Source organism: Calypte anna, chromosome 3 (assembly GCF_003957555.1).
Source record: "Calypte anna isolate BGI_N300 chromosome 3, bCalAnn1_v1.p, whole genome shotgun sequence".
NCBI lineage: Eukaryota > Metazoa > Chordata > Aves > Apodiformes > Trochilidae > Calypte > Calypte anna.
This window is the reverse complement of record NC_044246.1, coordinates 8,108,668-8,121,110: the sequence shown is the minus strand read 5'-3', so window position 1 is coordinate 8,121,110 and position 12,443 is coordinate 8,108,668. Positions and strand designations below refer to the sequence as shown.

The following is a 12,443-nucleotide window of genomic DNA, read 5'->3' as shown; positions in this document are numbered from 1 at the left end:
CTGCCTGTACAATACACAAACATCAGAGATGTCCCTTAGCATGCTGCCTACACTACACTAGCTACAACACATGGTCGGTAATTCTATTTTGTGAAACAGAAATAGCCTTGATTACTTTCTTTTCTGCATCAAAACCAACAAAAATCTAATTTATATATGTAAGCAAAGGCCACTCTTATTTTTCCCAGTTCTTTTTTCTTTTTTCTTTTTTTTTCTTCCACCATCTGGAAGTGAAATGTTCTGCCCTAAGCTTCAAACTTCAATGTGTAACAATTGTACTGAAAATTTCTCAGTGTCCTAGGGCTGGATGTCTACCTCCATGACTTGGTCCTGCTTTCTTCACCAAGCCAACAGAAGAGATGTTCCTATATTTTTTTGGATGAAAGTTTGCATATTGCCTTTGAAGCAGACAAAAGTCTTTTGGAAACATATTTCTGTGTAATTATTCAAACAGAGGATCCAGAAATACAAGCATTACAGTTTTCTTGATATATGTAGTAAAAACAAATCTCCAGCTTGCAACAGTAATATGAATATAAGTCATTGTATTTTCCATTTTTATTGTAGGAAGTTATAGCAATAGTTCTCACAACCCATCTATTATCTCAGATTGTCTCTCTGCAGAATCACAAAAACAATCTGAGTCATCCCAATTTGATTCATGTTCAGTTCCTGTTTGGGAAGGTTTCCCTCCCCATCAGGCTGCCTGGTAACATTTTTTCTGTGAAAGCTGCGATTCTGTGCAGGAGTCCCATGGTCTATGGCGGGTGCTGCAGCATGAATCATGGAAAATATGCATCCCTGCTTATTTGTAGCTGCTTATTTTTGCAGAAGTCCGTGTGGAAGAGGAGCCATGGGGTTTGCTTCCTAAGTGATGTACGTGTCTTTTTGTCATTTTGATGAGAATTATTTCATAGATGCTTATGAAAGAAATCAAAAGATACTCGACATCTAAAAGAGGGCAAAGAGGTGGAGCTGACTTGGATTTGAGATTGATTATGAACCAGTTTCAGAAGGAGAGCCAATTTGCCTTTATGAATAAAACAAGGCTTGAGAGAGTTGTGTCTGTTTTTTCCATGGTCCTCTTCATGATCTGTCACTAAATTCTTGTGAACCTTTATCTTTATAGTGTCTTTCATTTTACCTATGTATAATGTTATTTTTAATTAGTATGTGCACAATATATTATTTCAATTAGTACCTGGACCTGATTAATTAATAAAAAACTTTGGTCATCTCACCTGAAAAGTGGAACAAAACCAGAAAAAATTACTTCTACTCACCAGGCTTCCTTACCTCACTTGATAGAGACCTCTCTGGTGAGGATTCAGGACAGTAGCTCTGTAGAATATCTTGGACATAAAGTGAAGAATAATGTGTGACTTTAGGGAAACAAAGCCACACATAATAACCATGCTGCAAGCTAACATTTCTGCAGCTGAACATTTCAGCAGTGAGCACTTTATATCTGACAGTTTCCTGATAAAATGAGGCACTTCTTTTACTAGGATAGTATTAAGGGATGGTAAATGAATAAAATTGTCACTTATAAACATCAGCAGGCATTACAGAGATTAGGGTTATCACATATAATGAGGCTTAAAGAAACTCTAGAAGAAAAGAAGTGCTCTGCCAGTTGATGGCAGGTGACTGAGCAATTGTCACTTGACTGGTGGGTCAAAGTGAAGTCAGCTGCAGAGAGAGACAGTGCATGGGCTGTGCTTGCTCGTGGGAGAAACCCTCCTCCAGGGTGCAGTGAGCTTAAACAGGACATGCTGGGCATGTTGAGGGCATCAGCTGGACCTGAAGTGCATGAATAAAGCTGGTCCAAAACTGATGTGACACCTAAGGATATCGAGTTTTAACAGGGAGGCTTTCTTTCCTTTCCTCTGTATGTGTGTTGGGCGCTGAAGCATGGTGCTTGCTTCAGGCCCTCCTAAAGACTGCCTGGAAACCAGAAAGGGTGTGGGTGACTCACTGAGAGGATCCAGAAGACTGGTGCCTTCTGGTAGAAGTTTTAGGCATGCAATCTTTTAAACATATCAAGAAAAGGTTAAAGTAATACTGGTTGCCGATGGTAAGTATTCAGTTTAGCACTAAGGCTCTTCTGATATAGTAAATAAAAATCTAAAAAGATCTGGTGGCTAGAGCTGGACAAGTGGGCAGGAGGAAAAGGCTACACATTTCACTAGTGGAACACTTAGCTACAGCCTGGGTCACAAGAGGTAATTGTGGCTTTTCTAAAATCAGTAATTTTTAAATCGAGAATAGATATTGTTGGGTTTTTTAATCTAAAAGTTGTGCTCAAGTTTAAACTGGATCAAATTCAAGGATGTTCTGTGTCCTAAATTATGTGGTTAGATGACCACATGGTTACTCCTGGTTTTCTAATCTGAAAATCCTTTTGCTCTGACAAAAAAGGGATGGAGGAGCTTTTATTGTGATTGAGACTTCAGACGCTCGTCGTGTTTACTGGAGTCAGCACTCACCTTTCTTCCTCTTTCCAAACCAGCTTAGCCCTGACTGCTCCTGGCTGCAGAGCTGCACTAGGCAGACCTCTCCTGCCTAGCCCAAGGATGCTCCTTTTTCACTTATTTCTCTCCTCCCAGGCTGGAAACCCACATTCATTTTTCCGAGGAGCCAGGAGCCACCTGGAACCGGGGAACTTCTGTAGCGCTTTGAGAGTAACCATTCACAAAGACCTCACAGCTCTGAACTACAGCATGCACAAAGAATGCTTTTTTTCTAGTGACTACAAAATGCTGCAATAAGTTTTTCTCAAATGCAACTTCTACTAGTGGCAATGGAGCTTTGTATGTTAGCTGCCAGATAATTGTGATTATACGTTCTCTTCAGAGTAACTTGCATTATTTCAGAAGAAAATCCAGCTTCAATCAAGCTTTTCAGAGCTTTTTTGAAATATTCAGATGTGGAGCTCCCAGCTTCCCTGTTTTACCATTGGGGTACAGTGCAAAATGTTGTAAAGCAGGCAATATTGCAGTTATTAATAACTTAGGAACACAGAAAGTTCACAGAAAAGCCTGCTCTTGTGAACTTTCGACCAGCATTTGCAAACTAAGAAGCCATAGATTATTTACATAATAAATGGATGCATATCTGTCCAAGTGTTTAATAAAGATATATGAGAAGCATGAAACAAGTCATTTTCCTCTGCAGCAAAATATATATTTCTTCTACTGGATGCAGGGCAGTGGCAATAACAGTTTAAATCTGTTGAAGCTTTTATGTTCATAAAATGATACTCTGACAAGAACGATACCAAAAATGCAGAATGGGAATTGTCAAATTTATTGAAGTTCGATAAAGTAATATTTAGCTGATACACACACAAAGGCACACACACCCCATTTAAATGGGATCTTGATACCAAAAAGAAAACTGAACTGTGCAGCAGGACCCAGCAAAATATGTCTCTATAAGTAATCTGTCCCCAGGAAGACATGGGGACAGAGATGCTTCTGATTCTAAAAGATCAGATCACCTCTTTCTGGTGCTTTTGGCTCTATGAAAATGTCTGACCTGGAAACATGAATGCTATTTGGTCTCCAGTTGCCATATAACCTACAACTGTTTGCTCCCTATGCATGGTCTCTCTCCTCCCCACAAAGTACTGATCAAGGACACATCAATGCTACCAAGCAAATAAGATTAATTATATCTACACTATAACAATAGAGGTATTTTTTTATTTCCCAGCCCTAGTTTCAGCCCTAGGCTAACATTTGCCATCCTTTGGGCAGCACAGCTGGCTTCAGGACTAGGAGCCCTGGGAGGATGAGTGGAAAATATTTCTTCTTCATGCACTCATGTACCAGTTGCAACTCAAATGTATTGAAGATGTTTCTCTCTTTAAATATCTCTCCACACATCTGAATTTCAGATTTATAATATTACAAATTCACTTTACATTTCACATCCCACCAAGTGCCTTTGTTAACTGTTGATGTTTGGGCTTGGCAAGAAGAGCAGGGAGGAAGCGTGGAGGGGGAAGAGACTAAAGCCTGTCAGTAACATTTCTAAACCTGGGTCTGGGCCTGCTGACTCTTTGGCAGCAGACTTCTGGACTCAACACTGGAGTGGTGATTGTCCATCAACAGTGGGCAGTACCCAGGCTGTGAGCCCATCCCGACCCTCTGCCAGCAGCCTCCTGAAGCCTTGGAATTTTGGAAGAGGAAAGTGGAAGAGGAGATGGACCCTTAAAGGTGAAAAGGATCATTCCTCAGAGCTAGAAATTACAGCACAGCTCTGGTTGAGACCCCAAGCTCCAGTTTTATTGATTACAGTAAAAAGCCTCTAGTGACACTAAATGCTGCCTTACTGCTCCTGTTAGTATTAGGCAAGGAGATTCTGCAAGTGGTTGCAAACCAAAGATTTATCTCCAAAGAACTTTATTATAATAACAGAAAGTGAAGCCAGATGATGGGAAATACATTTTTCAGGAGGTTGGTGTGACAGACATTCATTCCTGAGCTGTCATGTGCTGCAGTATCTGCTTTACATTCCTACCCAGGGTTTTCAAACAGTCAGAAGAAGTAGTCAATCCTTTCAAATTTGGTAGAGTGATTCTGGCATTGATTTCTGTGGCTGCAGTCATGTGTCAAGAGACTATTTGTGCTGGCATCCTGAGCTCAAGACACGCCTGCTTCCTTGATACTTGAATCTCAAAAACTCCACTAAAAGAGATGCCAGTAAACTGTTATTCCCTGCAAGCACCAGTTACTCCATAGATGTAATAATAGAAACAGCCATCACACTTGTGATTACACTGGCCAACAAGGGCTGAAACCTTGGCTGTGTCGAAATCTTTGGTCAAGATTTGTCTGAGAAGAGCAAAAAGGTTTTCACACAAAAATAAAAAGAGAGAGGAAAAAAATTGTTTTGTGTAATAGTGGTAAATGTTCTTGTTTTTCAACATCTCAGATGTCAGTGCCCTTAGTTTCTAAAATTTTGTTTGTGCTAAAATGAAACAAAACCAAAGTTTACTCCTGGTTTCCATCTCTCCCTCCAAACCAGAACACCTGACAGGTACTGGTGTGGATGCTGCCAGAGCCCTGGCCCAGCTGGGTGCCAGGGAGCAGCATATGGTAGGTGATGAGGCCAGTGATGCACCAGCTGAACTCCTTCTGGCTAACACAGGGATTTCGTTCACCTCCTTATCAGCTGCTGACACCCCAGTCTGCAGCCCCAGAGAGACTTTAGGGAGCCTCCAGCCTCCAGACAGAAAGTTTCCTCTTTGCAGGCAGCCAAGCAAATGCCCATGCTGATCAAAGCAGGGCTGTCCATTGGTTTGCATTGATTTGGAAGCCAGCCAGCTCTGCAAAACAAATACCTGCGGCCCAAATATCCAAACCGTGGAAAACACTGTGGAGCATCAGGTCCTTGACCTTTAAGCCATGTGAGATTTCTGAGTAAATATTTCTAAAAGCTGACTTAATTAATGATAAGGAGAGAGAATCAACTGAACTCACAGGCATGTTTTAGGTGACCAGAAGCACTGTGATCTGCATGTTGTAATAAGATTCAGAAGTGCTGCCGGAAAATATAGTTTGAGTGGGAGGTTTGGTTTTGTTTTGGGCTCTTTGCATATTTCGTTTTAGAATTGGTGTTTATTTACTCATGATGGTAATTTCCTTTTCGTTGTTTCTTGCTGCTGCTGCTTTCAAAAAGGTGAGCAACGTCAAAAGCAGGAGAAACACCAGGTGGCAGCACCAGGCCGTTTGATGGAGCTGTTCCCTCAAACTGGGATAAAACGAGAACCTGGCCGAGCAAAAGTTTCTTACATGTCTTTGTACATCTTCTTCCATTCTTCTATTCTTTTGGATTGTTTGTTTGTTTGTTTTGTGTTAGTTTTGGTTTGTTTGGTTTTTTTTCTCTTCTTTTTCCTTTCTGTTTTTTTCTAGTCAGCACTGGAAAGAAGCAGAGCAGAGGAGGAAATTTGCTATGTCAGGTCATCCTGTATTGATTTAGTAGAAGACAGTAAGACCTGATGTGACCTGCTGAAAAGATGACATGAGGTTATGGCCTAGCCTACCAGTGCTTCACGTCGTATTAAACACTCGACAGGGGCAACATCTGGAGGGTTAAACAACTGCTGGGTAATGCAATTTTAAATACCACTTCATCAAAGTAATAGACTCCACAGGACCCTCTTGGGATCTGTAAACTGATGTGTTCCAGGCTTTGTGTGCTGCAGCCCTTTTGTGTAACACATTAAGGGGAGCCTGATAGCTCTGCCTAGTGCAAGAGGGGTAGAACTGAGGTTTGCAAACTCCCTCTTGCTTAGGCCTGGGATCAAATGCATGGGCCTTTACTGCTTTCTTTTTGCTCAAAACTTAATAGTTTGTATACTCAAAACTCCCATGAGATGAAGAAAAGATTTTAGAACAACGTATTTAGACTCTTGAGTCTATTTGAACAGCGGTGTATGAGCTTCAGAAGGAGATTGGGTCTCTTGCTTTCTGTTTTCTATAGTACCAAATCTGTGCACTCCTTACAACCAGCCAAGCTTTCAACCTAAACAGCAAGTGAAACCCTCAGGTCTTTCCTAGACCTGGCTCCTCTCCTGCATTCTTCAAATCCAACCCAGCTGTAGCTCCAGCAACACACACCACGACAGAAATCTGCTCTCCAGTTTCGTGGTCTGTGGAAGCTGCTGCCACCATTTAGCTGCAAATCAATGTACCTGGAGGAAGAATGCTGTGCAATTTTTGAAATAACTCTTTCCGCTATTTCTAAGCTGCTAAGCAACAATTTAAAAAAGACCCTCTAGATAATTAACCACTTTAGTCCCATTGAATAATTATTCACTCAAAGAGAGGACAGCCCAAAACCTTTTTCTATTGCCTGCTGATGCAGCATTTGCCTTCTGAACCCAAGCCCAGCAAAACCCTTAGCCCACACAGATCTCTGCATCTGGGCACACAGAATTTGATAGCTGTCACCAACCAATCTTTGTCACTGCCAGGAACATGCGGAAGGACACCTGGTAACTACTTCCCAGGGACAAAAATTAGGGTAAGGCTTGCATCCAGCATGAGACAGCAGCATTCAGCCAAGGTCAGTAGAGTGGCTTTGATTCTTTCTGAGTAAGTATAAGACCTCACTGCTGTCCTTCCTTGTAGATCCTTCTCTCTGCTTTACTGCAGCCATTTCAGGTCAAAGGACAGCAGAAAACTCCTCTATTTCCTGATACCGTTACAATTCAGAACTGTTTTCTGGGTAATTTTTGTATGATGCCTTTCGAAGAGGGATGCTGACAGTAGTCATAGAACTGGAGGAAGAGGTCCGAGGCTGACTATAAACCATTACAGTGATTTTATTCTTGTGATTGTGTTTTCTTAAACTCCAGGAGGTTATAGAGAAACCAGAGAAATGTGTAGTTACATCTCCATCTGTCCCAAGCCATATCAAATAGCCTTCAGCTACTTTTGTGTCAGCAGGAGCTGAATTGTCCCTGAAGTAGGTGCTGCAGCTTTATGTGATGTCCTCCATGCCATTCCTGTCCAAAATGTTTGTACTAGGCAGTACTATGCACAACTGATCATATCAGGCCAACTATTCTTTGGGACTGATAACATTTATGAACCTGGTTGTGGCCTACACTTTAGCATTAGAACTGAAGACTGCAGACATATGAACTACTGCAATTTGCTTACTAGAATGATTTTCCATCCCTCATTACTGCTGAGGAGACAGCGGCTGCCCTCCATCTGTGGAGAGGTCTTCATAAGAAAATGGGGAGCAGTAAGGAAACAGCATGGATTCTCCAAAGAATGCATTAGTTTATTTATTTATTTCAAATGTCTTTCATGTCTTGCTTTGTGCATCTTTTCCAAGAAGCAAATGCTTCGCAGATGGAAAGAAGCAATTTTCAGTTGTAAAAATTCTAAACAGTTCAGGTGAAATGAAAAACAGAGCTTCCTGGAGTAGCGCCAGCTTTTTTTTATTATTATTTTCCCCCAGCCCCACTTTGACTGTGAAAATATTCACCGACCTCCAGACTTTATAGTATGAGAAATGCCCTGCCTGGGGTCTAATCTCTGCCTGAGGTATCTCTGCAGGGTTGATTAGAAAGGAAGGGTCCTATTTCCATGCAGACACTACACATCTGCTCTGATTTTCTGCAGGGTAGATCTGCAGTAACCCTGCTGAAAAAAATTGAGTCTTACATAAACCAAGGTTATAGTGGCAAAGCTCATCTTCTGGAGGGCTCTCTGCTATGTTGTCATGAGGAAAAGGTACTAATTTGTCCACTGATACTCTGTTTTCTATCAGTTCATAGGGCTGGGTAGTGAAATTAGGAGAAAAAAAATCATAGGTGATTTGTGAGAAAGAGTAATGAGCTTACTTTTAGATACATACCCTGATAAAACCTTTTAGGATTTACAGCAGATCGAATTAGCAGGAGCTTTTGTAATTACCCTGAGAACCTTTGGAAACCACACACTGCCAATGAGGCACTTAAATCTCCCATATGCTCCCCACAGGGAGCTTAACTCATCCTCCAGGATATCTCCCTTGGAGCCAGACACCTATGGCCAGACATCTATACATCTGTGACCTGCTATGTGTAGGCTGAAGCCCAGCAAGAGGACAAAATAACATCTCCCTGGTGCTGCTGGTGGCTGTGAGCCTGCAGAGATCCCCACACAGGGCACACATCTGCAATGCAGGGAATGAGGACAGGAACCAGAGCTGCCTCTGGGTGAGGAGAAGGGATGTCAGGGGCTCTAAATCATCCAGGACCCTCAGGATGAGAGAAGAAGGTAAGGATGGAAGAAGGCCTGTAATTATTAGCTGCTGCCATGTCTCTGGCAATGCAGCTCTGGAACAGGCTGAGGAATAATGCTCCGTCCCTGGCTCGCTGGGGATGTTGCAATGGATTTTACAAGAGGCGTTTGACAAGCGTGTCGTGAGGGGCTCTGAAGGAAGAGAGAAAACCACTCAGCAGTAAGTGCTGAATCAGGATCTCAGTGTGCAATCTGACATTATTTGTTACAGAGTCTAGGACATTCCCTGAAAAACGTTGAGTTGTGCAGGAAATGTCTGCTTACTTGTGTAACTGCTTGCAAGGTACACAGACTCATCAGGCTCTGACTCCTAAGTCTTATGACAATAATGTGTTTTCTTCCAGACATGTTCAATTGCATATCTGATACACATACTGCTCAGCCAAAATTACTTGTTAGTGATTTATTTTGAATATCCAGCCTTTACCATATGACATCACCTCCTTAACTTGATGAAAAAAAGGTTTAGACTGAATTCTTCCCATTAAAAACAATGGGGCAATGGTTACTTGATGCCAACATTTACTGATATCAAAGCAAAATATTGTCCTGGTTATTTGTCTTAATTTAGCCCAAACAGTACACAAAGCACAGTGTAGAAAAACAATATGTTCTTTCTTCTGAACCAGATCATCACTTACTAATTACTATAAGATTTGAATGAAAACAGAGGCATGATTCAGTGACGCTTTATAGAAATTATCTCAATATATCTGGAGGGTTTTTTCCTTACCCTGACTGATGCAGGGGCCATATAAGTAGCCTTATTATATCTGCCTTCATCCAAAATCTGTGAAGGATTGATTTTTAATTGCCTATTGTACAAAATACAGCAGAATGTGACCCAGATCCTCTGCTAAGATCTCTAGGAAACAACTACCTTATGTCTATATACTCAGATAGAAAAATACCTAGTGTGTGTATGTATGTGTGTGTGTCTCTGTGTGTGCATGCACACATATAATCAGTTTTTAAAACAAATTATAATTTATGAACTCCAGTGGTATTTGAACTTCCCTCAAATTCAGGTATTGTATTTTTCTTGGACTGAATAAACTTTGCACAAACCATTTAATGTGCCTAAATCCAACAGGAAATCCAGCTTTCTATTAGTGAAAATTAGTGTGAGAACTGAGATGCCCAGAAAGGACTCTTTGCTTCTGAGACTAGAACACAGCCAGGGATGTGCCTGACCTTCCTGTGGTTTCTCTCCTGTCTGAAAACTCCCAGATTGCAAAAAAACATCAAAGAAAAAGCAACATAAAGCAAAGTCTGCTGCATGAATACCTGGAAGACTTTTTAGAGAACCAGTCTGCTTACAACACACCAAGAAAGCAAGATTTGATCCAAGATTTTTTGACTGAGGACTCTAGGACATGGTTAACTATAGATGAAACTGTCTCTTCCCTGTTAGATTTCTGTTGCCTACAAAATCTTCAGCAGAGGCTATGACTGCATTTTTTCTCAAAGCTTCCTAATGGAACACCCCTCATTTACACACGTTTGGCAGCCCTTTTCTTCTATCCACCTCAGCTCCTTTCTTCTCCTGCCCCAGGGGTGCCAGGGATGGGTAGTGTAAGGGGACCCGGGCTGTGTCAGTGGGGAACACAAGGAATCCCATAAATCGGCGACTTCTGCACCACACTGACTGCCAATAGGTCTAAACAACACCCAGCACATCCAACACCAACTCTTAACCACAGCTCGCACGCTGTTGCTCTTGAGAAGAGGGAGGAGAATTTCTGCCTGGTTGCCACTAGATGGAGTAAAGCCAAACCCGGAGTTTTTATTAGTTTTGGGATGGAGATGCTGCTATTTCCTATAGAGGAAACCCTATAGAGTTGGGATTTTTAGGGGGGAGTGTTTGTTTGTTTTGTTTTTATTTTATCTTATTTGGTTTTTTGTTTTATTTTCCTTAAACGAGTCTATTAAGCTGCAAATCAATCCTATCTTGCTCTAGATGGAGTGAAAGAACCCTCTTAATTTTAGGATGTAGCACCAGGTTCTAACTAGGGTCTGTTCAAAAGATTCACAGCATCTGGCCTCTCCAGTTTGTACACTGGAGGACTGAAATCAAATTCTTAAAAGACTGGTTCCCTTCTTTGTCTTCCAGCACCCAGTTCGGATGAGTAAATAAGGAGTCTGAACCATGGAGGCATCCCCCATGCTGTGTCTGTGCACACAGGTTCTACCTGCAGGCATCTAAGGCAGATCATGAGTATCTGATGGTGCTGACATCCTTGAAGGAGTTCAGTGATAGTTCCTCTTCCCTCTTTCTCACTGCTAACATGTCTTTGGCACTTGTCTGTGTGGGCATCCTAATTCCCATCCTCTGCTCAGCTACTTGCATGTTAATAATACATGGGGAAATAAAAAAAAAAACAACCCAACCCTCTTAGGGTACAGTGAATTATCACTACACTTCTTTCACAGCTGTCCCAGTCTGAGAGGACCAGGATAGAAAAAACCTGCCTGGGACACCATCAGCAACTGCCAGGCTGTTGATGTGGAAGTTCTAATGGGGAGCAGCTGAGCTTATGGGAGGAGTGACCCAAATGAACCAATTGCTGTGTTCCTTCCCATGGTGCTCAGTATAAAATGGCTCCCAAGAGAGGCCTTTGGGGGTTTTTTTTGGATTATGTGCTGGCTTGCTTAAGGTGTTCATGTCTGCTGTTCCTTGTTTACTCACCAGAGAAGGGCATCATTTACCAAGATAAGTTACCTTCTACTTAAGTTTATTTATTTGTGGGTTTTCTTTCCAGCCTGGAAGTCTTTTTCCTTTATTCCTTTCTTCCCTCTGGAAGGGTAGTGGGGAATAACAGAGAGCATCTCTCACTGCCCAGCCACTGTCTAAAGCTGAGACAACAGCTCAGGTGGCATTCCCAGATGTGCTCAGCATTGTCCTCCCTCTGGTTCCCACTCTGGGAATTTTACTACTGCCTTAAATGGCAGCTGGCAGTAAGGTAAGAGATATGGCTTCTGAAAATCTACTGCATCCAGACCCCTGTTTGGAAAAACACTGTTTAGTTTCAGTGTGGGCATACACATACAAAGTTTATTATACTCTTGCCTTTTGTAGTTCTGTCAGTTCTGTGTGTAAATGAAATTGCTCAGCCAGATGGAATAGAACAGATTTTATTTCAGTTGAAGGGGACTTGCAATGATCATGTATTCCAAGTGAGTGATCAGTTCAGGGCTGACCAAAAGTTAAGGTTTATTATTATTATTAAGAGCACTGCCTGAGTGCCCCTTAATCACTGACAGACTTGGGGCATCCACTGTCTCTCTATTCCAGTCTTGAGAACCCTTATCATCTATAACATATTATTTGGCAAGAAAGTAAACAATTCATTACACTTCCTTGAATCTGAATGAGAAGATATTTTTAAACTTTCTTCATTTTGAAGCAGGAACTATTTCTACTTCCCAAATTTTGAAGAGCTGCTAACCAAATGAATGCCTTGCAGATCTCTGGTACCACTGATACTCTTCCAGTTGAGGCTGCTTGGATGTTATTTCTTTTACACCAAGTGAGGGTCCTTTTTACTGTACTCAGTGCTGAAATGATTTAAGGCATTAGCTGGTCAGAAATCCAAATACCAAAAAAAAAGCTCATCAAGAGCTTTTTAAAAG

General features: G+C 41.6%; 1 protein-coding gene across 1 annotated transcript in view; it reads left to right on the top strand.

Moving 5' to 3' along the window:
• The window catches only part of RGS7 (regulator of G protein signaling 7), a 212,212-nt gene extending 209,441 nt beyond the window's left edge, over nucleotides 1-2,771 (top strand). The window contains exon 16 of the mRNA XM_008493995.2: nucleotides 2,610-2,771. Coding sequence (XP_008492217.1) covers nucleotides 2,610-2,771 — 162 coding nt within the window. The remainder of the gene's footprint in view (nucleotides 1-2,609) is intronic.
• The last annotated feature ends 9,672 nt before the right edge of the window (nucleotides 2,772-12,443 follow it).